Genomic DNA, 11,867 nt, shown 5'->3' with positions numbered 1-11,867 from the left:
TACATATTAGGTTTTGGTTTTTGTGATGTAAGGTTGACTTATTCTATCTATCTTCAATTTATTATTGAACACGTATGGTATTTCTATTAGCAGAGAGACGATGACGTGAGTGAAAATAAGATTAAATATTATATTTTTATAAATATAAAGATCTTAATATATTTTTAAAAAATTTAACGATAAAAATACTAATGATAACTAATTATAGAAAGTAATATATAATTAGTTCAATCCCAAACGATAGGACAATACAAAATAATTAGAAAAAAAAAAAGTACCCATGAATTATTTTAGTGGGGCTCTCTTTTCTTATCTCAAAATTGCACTTAGAAGAAGACTTCTTGGCATCACAGCAAGTGAGGGAATATTAAATGAGAGAGAGAGAGAGAGAGAGAGAGAGAGAAAGAGAGGGAGGAAGATTCCACTTGGTGCTTTGAATGAGATGAGCACTGCGAGCATTAGGGTGCTTCCATTAGCAACAATAATAATACAGCCATTTGTGACCCACAAACACACTACTTTTCCTCGAGTAAATGAGGAGGACGACAACGATAACCCTTGACTTGTGTCGTCTACGTCGATCACGGGGGAGCAGCAACTTAATCTGCTGTAGATCGTACGCATGCAATCCGACCAAAACTATTCCTCTTGTCCTAATGATAGTATTCTACTGGACTCCTATACTTACGCTTATGATTCCAATTAAGTATACATTAATGCTTCTGATCCACGGGACATTTCCATATGATAAGCTGAGCCCGTAGAAGATTTGCACCCTAATTAGTTAGGTCAAGGTTGCAAAGACCCCATTCCACATGACAACTTTGATGTCCCATTTTTCTATTGGATTGGTGCACCTCATGTGCTAGTGGATTAGTTCCACCCAAAGCAATTGGATGATTAATATAATATGTACTTGCCATAGATATATGTTGGTATTATAAAGATATTAGGCATGATAATGGAACCTTTATCGTCTTTCAAATTGCATGATCTTATCTTTTTTTATTATTATTAGTTAAGATGTGACATGTTACGTTTAGCTCAAATCATTTTGTCCTTCGACTTAAAAATCTCGATCGATAATTCGGATTGCCGAATTATTAAAAATTATAATATGAAAAATTAAGAGAGCTAAGAAAGGAACAAATGCACTCACCATAAAAGATAGATAATGTCACCATACTAGTTGGAGTGTAGGGACCGATCGGATAAGAGTGGGGACTGATAACATCAGCCACTGAAAAGGTTAACCTTTTGCCGGCAGATGACATGGAAAACATTAGTGTAAGATTCTCATTAGGGTCACCCAACACTATAGATAGACTTTGGTCCCTTTGGCCAACCATCGGACATGAAGCTAACATGGTAATAATGCCACATGAGTGTTCCTTGCGCACACTGCATTCCATACGATTGGCCTATTCTTCTGTCCTTGCACCTCACGGTGTGTATAATATTTGCTTACTCCTATGCTTGTCATCTTCTTCTTCGTTTGCTTGTTCACGATAAGATCCTTATAATGTTTATTCGTTGAATATGAGAATATCTTACATGATAGTTAATGTTAGTGCAACAGTAGAAAGATAGATACGTGAGATCAGATGAGAAAATTATTCAAGATTTTATTAAATGAAATAAATAGATAAAATATAAGAAAAATAAAATTTCTTATATTTTGATGTTCTATAAAATCTTAAATAAATAGATAATTTCATAATTATGACATGTAAGTGTCATGCATACTATATTTGATATAATAAAAAATATATATATGATCATTTGTACAGCAGAAAGATGGATGAATCTCTACCGGTACATCAAGATGGATGATTGATGGAGAAGTCTGTGCATCAAAATGGATGATAGGGGGATGAATCTGGAGGTGAACAAGGACGAGGACAGCCCAACTTTACATTCCATGTATGTGGAGCAAAACATTGCATTCGTTGTATATGGATATGATTCAGAGAGTACTGGTGGAACAAACAGCTTCAAGTGTATCCCAAAGGATTCCAACAATAATGGGGTCGATTCTCATATGAAATCATGTGTTCGATGTAAACAATTCTTTATAATTGTTTGGATATATCTGAGTCTATTTTTCTCATGAAAAGCTTTCACTTGTCCACAAGCACATATTTGTCCATAACGCTCATCCTATGACATGTATGCAACTCTCTCTCTCTCTCTCTCTCTCTCTAATGGTTAATAAAATTGTGGCTTTCATATTAACTATAAGTTGAAACTTACAAGTTCTTTCCACAAATATATTTAATATTCTTGTTTTTATGAGGTGGGTTTTGATAATATTTATTATGTATGAGTGAAAAAACAAATAAATTGCATTTTTAGGAGAGATTTGGATATCATATTTATCCAAAAAATAAGTATCAAAAAATAATTATCATGAACTCCTAAAATAAATATTGGATGCTCACATACTTACGAAGAAGACACATATAGTATGGTCGAGGAATCAATCACAGTCCATTGCATTCATTGTCGTACAAGTCTTGTGATTGGTGCCACATCCTCGTTCGTGACCCAAGTCATGGCTTAAGTCGCGGTGAAAAGGAGAGTTTGGAAAGACTCGAGTGAAGGGAGTGGTGGTGAAGAGGAGACGAGAAGGACAAACATGGCGCCGACGGTATGGTCATGTGAATCACAACTCCGACGAGCACTTAAAATCTTTCTCATCTTAATCAAAGTTTCATGTAAGCTAACCAAATATATCCATCAACACATGAATGAAGCCGAATTAATAGGAAACACGAGCCGTCGAGCAAGTCATGAACTTTAAGACATGCCTATAAGTCCATGCATACGTATTGCCAATTGCCAATTGTTTCATGCATGCACGAAGACAAAGTTTAAGCATACGTATTGATCGTTGGAAAATCGACGAGTTAATTAATAATATGTAATATTATATCATATTTGGCAAATGGATAAGTTAGAGACTCGCATACTACCTTTCTTTGCTACTCCCATTTCCTAATGCATGTCGTGAGCCGTACTCAATCAACTACTCAACTGCTCCCCAAGTTAATTAAACCTACTCCGATCATTAAATATTGTTATTATCGGATGTCATCTTTGAATAATGCGATCACTCCGATGAACAAATTAGATTTTTGAATTAGATTAAACGAGTAGCACAATCGATCTAAAAAATTATCGATCGTTCATGTAATATTTTTAGTCGGTTCTCTCCGATCACTTAGGATTAGAAAAATATTACACTAATCAAATCCATCGATTAAGATTGTTACATGAGCTTCAAATGTTGGAAAAGAAATCAATTAAAATGTTTCTTTCATAAAAAATATTTTCTTTTATACAAAGGTAAGATCTATGACACTTCAACTCCCCCTACTTTGTCCTATGTAGAAGAGAGAGATGATTGCGGGCGACATCAAACATAATTAATTAGCGTTTGAGAACAGCTTATCGATTTGTTTAATAGCATTAGTTTGACACAATGGCTTGTGGATGATGCCATGTTTCGCTACAAGACATCTGTGCATCCCAATTGCTACAAGCTAAAGAAATAGTTGTATGACATGATAGTGCCTCTCTCATTGTCCTCCCAAACTCATTGCCATTAATAGTCCAATTCAATTTAAAGCTCCTGACGATATGCATAACATAACATGGCGAGTTGCACATTCCTCGTTAAAATATGTCATAGCTGACGTTCTTCACAGTGAAGATCGATTTGGCCGCTTGACGACCATGAGAAGATGGTCACATTTGTGTTACCCTCCTTTATTGTAGTTGAAGAGAGCATTATAATTTCTATTGAACTTTACGTTCTAGTAAATTTTTCTTTCTTATAAGCGGATAATTTTCTTCTTTACTTCTCGATATGACCAATAATACCTTTTCAATTAATCACTCATCATATATATATATATATGATACTAAATACTATCAACTCTAAAGCCCAATATTATATGTTAATCGTCGAGTGAAGTAAGTCCAAGTTTTAAGCCCAAATTCCATTAATCATTGTATGTTTCTATAGTGAGGTCTTATTGGGATATCGAATATGATTGGACCACTAATGTCATTGATTTAACATATTCTAATTCCAAGTAGAAAAAGCTTTGCTAATGGATTAGTATGACAATGAAGTTTGAGATCATAACAATATCAAAATTTCTAACAACTTTTTAGCATATATTTTGATTTGGATTCATGTTTGATTTCTTTTTCACCGTAAGAATAGGATTCATGTTTGATATGAGTCCGTCAACAATACTTTTATTAGTACGAGACTCAAGAAAGATCGATTTGTCCGATATTTTTTGAATGGAGAAGGTTGCTTTCGTGATTCGATTTGTGAGAATTACTCGTAATATTCTATCATATCGAGCGTTATGATTTGTCGAGTGAGAATTACTCGTAATATTCTATCGTATCAAGTGTTATGATTTGTCGAGTCCCGTTGCACAAAATGATAACTTTCGTCGACATAACTCACCAATCTGACTCGCTTCACTTTTGGATCAGTGAGGGTTAAGAAAGGTAGCATAGAGTGGGTTGCAAGGCTGGATTAGCACCGGCACAAACATTGGTGCCTCCTCAGCTCACCAATGTCTGTCTTCTTCCTCTTTTGCTGCTCGACTGCTAATTCGTCCACGTAGCTGATGAGGTCTTTGTCGTGACACACAAGAAGTCATTTGCTATACAGATGCCATCCACCAAATCCAGTGGATCTAGAATATCCATTCAGGAAAAGCAACATGTGTTTTTTTGCCTCCAAAGGTGCTTTTGATGTGACATGAAGGAGGTGGTGGGAAGCTACCCACAGAATCAAAAGGTGGGGATGGAGTTGGGAATCGGTGAATGCATTGTCGTTTAAGAGAACACAAGTGGAGGCCACCAATAGATCACGTGATGGGATCAAGAAAATAATTAATTGGCCCAAAGGATTCAATACATTTATGGGAAAAGAGGGTGAGGACAAGCATCCATCGAATTGGTGTATTAATGGGCCGAATAGGCCCATGGTCCGTTCATATCCGGCCCAATAAGAGGACTAGCGTCTCTCTTCTATTTGCTCGATTTCGGTCCAATGTAAGATGATATGGTAGATCGTAGGTTGGGCATGACCCGGTCCGGGCGTGCCGGTTCGAATGCGGGTCTATTGGGCCCCGCGGAGTGCGGGGGACCACAACGTCGATGGTTAGTTACCGATGCCCCGACCGATAAAAGCCCGAAGCTTTCCGCCCTCTCCTACCGGGGAAGCGATTCGACTCATCTCGTGTCCGCCGGATCTCTCTCCTCCTCGTCTCTGATCCACCCAGAGAGAGAGAGAGAGAGAGATCGGGGCTGTTACTCGCTTTTTATTGATCATTCACGAAGCAGAGGGAGATCGCGGCGGAGATGGCGGCGATCCCTAGAACTTTGGTGGCCATTATGGTTCTCGCCTTCGCGATCGTTCTCCCGGCCGTCCAGGCGCAGGCTCCCGCCCCCTCGCCTACCAGCGACGGTGATTTGATCTTTCTTTTCTTTTGTTATTGTGTGTTCGATCATCTTATAAGCCAAAGATCGGACCTTTTTGCTCTGATTTGTGCTAAACGCGTTCCCTTTCCCATTCGGATTCTGGTGATGGTTCTTCCTGCAGATTTCCGTTGTTCTTTTGCACATATAAAATTACATCTTTAAAATAGAACACTTGAACATAGTGTTGAATCCTGTGAACATTTTAGTGACAATGCCAAGGTTCTTTTCTTATTGTCATCATATCAAGATCTCCTACTGCAAGTGCATAGTTGATTACATGTAGGAACCAGATAATTTCTTGTTTACGAGAAGCAGAAATATTGTTAGATCTACACGATGGATTCATATACAGTTTCCTTTTATTTTTGGGCAGGGACATCGATTGACCAGGGGATTGCTTATTTGCTAATGCTGGTGGCCCTGGTCCTGACCTACCTCATCCACCCCTCGGATGCCTTCTCCCCCCACGAGCTCTTCTAAGCCTTTGGGTAGCTCTTTTATGTTTGTGAGGGAGGGAGGGAGGAGTTGTTTTGATGGTTGTATTTAAGATTTGGACTCTTTCAACTGAATTATCTTGTTAATTTATCCTAAATATTCTTGTTTCTCATGTTGCTGATGCTTTTTTTATGACCTTTTCTTAAGCTGCATGTTTTACATTGGATGACCTGTCCACAAGGCAAATGTTTCATCAATATTCACTTTTTCTTATATTCTATGTATTATCAGTAACTGCAAGATTACAAGAGCTCTCTGTATGGAACAACAACAAATAAAATAAAAAAATTTAATTACTTGAGATCGGTTACATAAATTTTTTATAGTGTTATTCATATATATACATAATGTTATAAGTTTAAAATATTTAAATATTTATTTATAATTTTTATTAAAAAATTTTTATCTTTTTTTCTCGTATCACTAATATTAATAATTTTATATTTTCACTTTTATCTTCGTACTTATATCAACTTAAATTATTTTTTCTCATGTTATCTTCTATCGAAACGATTCACGAATAAATTTTTTTTTTTCTTCATAATACAAAAACTCTTTATATCTAAGATATATATATATATATATATATATATATATATATATATATATATATATATATTTCCATCTTTCTATCTAAGATATAAAAATATTTTTTCATCTAAAATATATTTTCAGATTGAACAAAGAAAATGACATCTCCATGGTGCCTTATTACATATGGTACATGAAATTTTAATTATAAAAAACTGTTATATCAACAAAAGGCTATCCTTAAGTCATAGTGATTTTGATATCACCCATTTAGTGCAACAACTATCTTTATACTAATTATTTTGACCTTGAAATCAATAGAGAGTTTTGAAGCTAATCCTCTATGCAGCATATCACTTACCTGTCACATACTTAAAACATTAATATTTACAAAACAAAAATCTTTGTCCATAAAAAAATATATATCAGATTTTTAAAACACACATCACAGATCATAATATGTTGTAATTACCAATACCATAATAGGTTGCTTTTAGGGCAAAGAGATAAATAGCTTCATTCCAGTTGGCATAATTTAGTGCATGCATTTTACATTACTTATATTACAGTTTCTACTCATAACTATCTGGCTATATATTCATGACTACCTTTCCTCAAAACAAAGGAACAAAATCCAAGGAATAATCTTATGGTTCTGATATTAAAACCTATGGCAACAATCAAATACAACCATCTGAAAACGTTGTTCCGGATAGCTTGATAAAGCTTTCTTTTCTCGTCTTTGAAAGGTTAAATGACATAGATATAGGTTATTTCATTCCTACAAACAACAGACACATTTGATAGGGTCCCCGATAACCTTCCACCTTTTCTGGTTCTAACCCATTGCGTACTTCTGCGTCCAGCTCCTTGCAGTCGCCTCGTACTTGGCTCTGTCGGTCTTGTACATATGGGCAATCTCCGGAACCAATGGATCATCTGGGTTTGGATCTGTTAAAAGGGAGCAGATCGACAACAGTACCTGGCAGAAGGCACAATAAAACTCATTTTAACTAAAAAAAAGTTAAGAAAGAATGGAAAAAAGGGTTATCACTACTTTCTGTTGATGCAAATAAAACATGTTTAAACTCTGCACAAGATCTAAGTTTCTTAAACAACTCAAATGAGCTGATCACTAATTTGCCTCCAATCATGGAGGTTATTGTAGCGAACAAACTGGCCTCTAACAATGGCTACATAAAGTCGCTTTGTTTGGACACAACCATGTATCCACGACTAGATTATACTTGAGATCTCCAAGTTCCCAGGCCAAGATTACCCTTGATTTTACCGATCCAGAAGAGTAAATTGAAGTAGCAAAAAAGGGGTACAGGATTGTTTAAAATGATCATCTACTCTCTGATCCTTTGTAACTAGAAGTACAGGCAGTAATTCCTCCGATGAATTTTCCACACTGAGCAGCCAACTTGATATATAACAAACCACAAAATAAGAGAGAAAATAAACCTTGGAAATGGTTAATGCCGGACTCCATTGTTCCTTCAAAATGTCGAGACAAATGCTTCCATTGCTATTGATGTTTGGATGGAAAACCTTGGTCCTGAAAGCAACCTGCAGAACACAAACATGATAAGTTGGAAAATGGCACAAATGATTGCTGAAATTTGTTGCGTAGCCAAAACAATCAATTATTACAAAAGCAGGTTGTTCAAGTTAGCAAGATACATTCTAGACTAAAACAACTGCATTAAGTGCAAAAGCACATATTAAGCCCACATTTTGTGCATTAATAGCTACATCTGGTCTTTTAACTGATCTTTAATAAGATGGAATTTTTGACAAAATGATTGACATAAATCAAACTGTGAACAATAAATGCTGAAATAGATGGAAAACTCAGGTCATGCTTAACACTTGATAAATGTAGGACTATTTATCAGGTGTGTGAATTCCTTACGAGGAACATATGAGGTGTTCTCAAATAGAATACTCTTCCTTGGGTAACAGAATTTTAAGTTTATAGCTCTATCAGAGATGTCAACAGAATCTCTAGCTTCCCAGGAACGACCACATGATATATGGGTAAACAATATGTAGAATGGAAGTATTTGTTCAAATGTACACATGATGTGGCACTCGTCATGTAATAGCACGTATTTGTTCAAATGTACACATGATGTGGCACTAGTCATGCAATAGCATATGTTAGTGAGGAATCAGTTTTTATGAATATTATATTGTTTACAAGGTTGTTTGGTGAATGGGAGAATGTTTTACTCGGTGAATTTGTAGAGAACACATGCCAAAAGATAAATAGATGGCAACATCGAGAAAGGTAAAAAGTTATCGTAATACTAAAAATTTAGTGTTTGATGATACCTTAGGTGGTTTGAATGGGTAATCCGGAGGAAAATGTATAGTAACTAGAAAGACTCCCCCTGCATATGGACTGTCAGGTGGACCCATTATCGTTGCTTGCCAATGAAACATATCTTCAGCCACTGGACCTGTAAAATGCCAATCCATGCAGAATCTTTCTATAGAATAAACAATCATAATCTGAAATCCACATACAAGTTAGGTTATACAACATTGGCGTGATTTTAAAACTTTACCAACCACATCTACAAAAGTTCACTAGCATGTCAGAGAATGTTGCATGTATAACATGTTTTTAACAACTTAAAGTATAGAAAATACCTCATTAAAGAAGAAAGATGATAGGAGACGGTTAAAACATATACAAGCACATTAAAATCAAATGAGAATGTATATGTTGTGACTCAATTCATTAAACAATGTTCCAAGTGTATGTTGAATGTATACGTTGTGACTCAATTCTCTGACACTCAATTCTCTGACACTGGCATGTCAGAGAATGTTGCATGTATAACATGTTTTTAACAACTTAAAATATAGAAAATGCCTCATTAAAGAAGAAAGATGATAGGAGACAGTTAAAACATATACAAGCTCATTAAAATCAAATGAGAATGTATGCGTTGTGACTCGACTCAATTCATTAAACAATGTTCCGGGTGTCTGTGACAGATAGACTTAGAAAAGACTTCCTTGGGGTAATTCCACCCCCTTGCACAGTACCTTCTTTTAGATTGCTCAAAATAAGGATTAAAATTTTGTACCGTACCGATGTACCGAGCTTTGCTCGATACGGTATGGTACGACATACCGAGCGATATGTCAGGGCGTACCGAACAATACGCCAAGGCGTACCAAGCGAAATGCCAGGGCATACCGAGTGGTATTCCTAATTTAGACGTAAAATCCTTCAAAAATACCTGAAAAATAAAAAAAAAAGGTTAGGATAGGATTTTTAAGTTAGAAATAAATATATATTTAGTATAAGTAAAATCAATGTAAATTAGTTAAGAATAGTGTCAAATATATGAAACATATTTTACCTATTTTTTCATCATAAATATGTGAAACATATAAAAGAAATATTAAATACATAATTTTGATCCTATATATATCAAATTATGATAAAATCATCATTAAATACACTAATCACACGATTAAATAGCCTGTTATTACAGACCTAAATCATACCTTAGAACTTCTTAGTCAAATATTACTCGCATCAAGATATGCATAAATCCAATAAAGCCTCTTTTTTGACATGTTTATCTATTAAGTATAAAGATGACCTGCATAAATCCAATTTACGTCATCACATCTCAAATTATCATCACATTCTTGGGCAGGATAAAGCTTTATCGTAGTTTTACAGGCCCTCCATTTTGCATCACTTTTTGATTTCCTTACAATGTTTATCTATTCTGTATTAAGATGATATATCTGTTCCATTTTTTCATAAAGAAGAGAGCCACATGAAGTTGTCTTTCAAGATAGGAGGGCAAGTTTTCAGGAAACCCCCCATGTGCATCGAAGAGAACACAATTTGAAAATCAAACAAGTCTGTCAGTTCTGCATTTGCCATAGATACATAAGGAGTTTTAGTACAAGCCTTCCTAATCCTCCTGATTCATTTGGAAGAATATGGAAGAATCATCAATCCAAGTGCCAAAATTTTGTACTTGAAGCCTAGAAAAGAAGAGCTCACTCCATTCATCAGCATCCAAACACAGCATCAAGTATGAAAGTACATGACAACCAAACTGCATGAAAGAAATTAATAATCTTTCCAAACTTCAACAAAGCCAGTGCCAATTGGCTGCCATTAGAACGAACATTCATCCCCTATAGATGCTTGAAAAGAGATGAACTGTTTAATATATTAATAATGAAAACTTGATCTACCAAGGGATAGGAGGTTGACACTATGGACAACGTGCATACTGTCAAAGTCAACCCGTATCACACATATCACCTTCGGAATTGCACGTTGAAGACCACAATTTAACAACACACACCTTATTTCTAAGATTTGACACAGAACTCCAAGAATCATGCATAGATTAAATTACCAAAAGTGAATGCACAGTATAATTTGCCTCCTCAAACTTGCATCATATTTAATTTTCTTCCATTCTAATCGCAACTTCGGCTCGGTGACCCAAAGACCATTTCCACTAGGAGACTCAAGTTGTGTGAAGCACGCACACATAATGCAGGGCACACAGCTGACTCAGTCCCCTCAATCTCAGTAAAATCCTTATCATAATCTAAGCTATCCATAGTATGAGTTGGCAAAGGTAGTGTTTTTCCAGCACAACAGATGGGGAACATGATATGTGATGAATGCACTGATGTCAAGAGAGCGCCTTCTAAACCTATACAAAGGCAGAGAAGGGAGGGCGCTGAGGAATGTGAATCACAAGATCGAAATTATGATGGATTCCAACCACAAAAAATAAGCAAGACGATACCTTCTCAGAAAGAGAACTAGCAAAACAAGATGCCTAAGAAGTTAACAACCACATCAAGATCGAAATGATGACGGGAGGAAGAGAATCACAGGAGTAGGAGACCGGAGACAGCGGAAACCGAGATACCTGCGCTGCAGGATGTGGGGGGATCCTTCTGGAGATCCTTGAGCTCTTTGAGGATCCGTTTGGAAGCCATCGCCGAAGACCTAGTCCTGGTCCTGATCCTGATCCCCACAAACCCCCCAAAAAAACAAAGATCGATCAAAAGACCAAGAGATCGATCGAGAAGAAATATATTAGTGGATTAGAAAAATGAAAGGAAAGGCCGAACGAGGGAGAACTGAGAAGCGCTACCTGCGGCGAGGGAGTCTTGGATTCCTTCCCCCAACCTCGACTCACGGAGAGTTAGGGCTGGAGCTACTATCAGAACCTGGCTGTCCCTGGCCATGCTATCTGGGCTGCTGGGCTTAATACACGGCGACGATCTCAAATTGGGCCGTTAATGGGCTTTAGCTC

At 36.3% G+C, this 11,867-nt stretch overlaps 2 protein-coding genes across 2 annotated transcripts; one reads left to right on the top strand and one right to left on the bottom strand.

Annotated features, from left to right (window-relative positions):
• Nucleotides 1–5,250: 5,250 nt before the first annotated feature.
• On the top strand, nt 5,251–6,121 carry LOC135634785 (arabinogalactan protein 20-like). The gene is made up of 2 exons (XM_065145380.1): nt 5,251–5,500; nt 5,888–6,121. Exons 1-2 carry the CDS (start codon nt 5,395–5,397, stop codon nt 5,992–5,994), a joined length of 213 nt encoding a protein of 70 aa, XP_065001452.1. The 5' UTR covers nt 5,251–5,394; the 3' UTR covers nt 5,995–6,121.
• Nucleotides 6,122–7,173: 1,052 nt separating this feature from the next.
• LOC135636654 (ubiquitin-conjugating enzyme E2 28-like) lies at nt 7,174–11,798 on the bottom strand. The gene is made up of 5 exons (XM_065148533.1): nt 11,706–11,798; nt 11,478–11,575; nt 8,881–9,008; nt 8,008–8,112; nt 7,174–7,522 (listed from the first exon to the last, which is right to left on the bottom strand). Exons 2-5 carry the CDS (start codon nt 11,545–11,547, stop codon nt 7,379–7,381), a joined length of 447 nt encoding a protein of 148 aa, XP_065004605.1. The 5' UTR covers nt 11,548–11,575; nt 11,706–11,798; the 3' UTR covers nt 7,174–7,378.
• Nucleotides 11,799–11,867: the final 69 nt, after the last annotated feature.

This window comes from Musa acuminata, chromosome BXJ3-4 (genome assembly GCF_036884655.1).
Source record: "Musa acuminata AAA Group cultivar baxijiao chromosome BXJ3-4, Cavendish_Baxijiao_AAA, whole genome shotgun sequence".
Taxonomy (NCBI): domain Eukaryota; kingdom Viridiplantae; phylum Streptophyta; class Magnoliopsida; order Zingiberales; family Musaceae; genus Musa; species Musa acuminata.
Note: the sequence above shows the minus strand (reverse complement) of the source record. Positions and strands in the feature narration are given on the sequence as shown.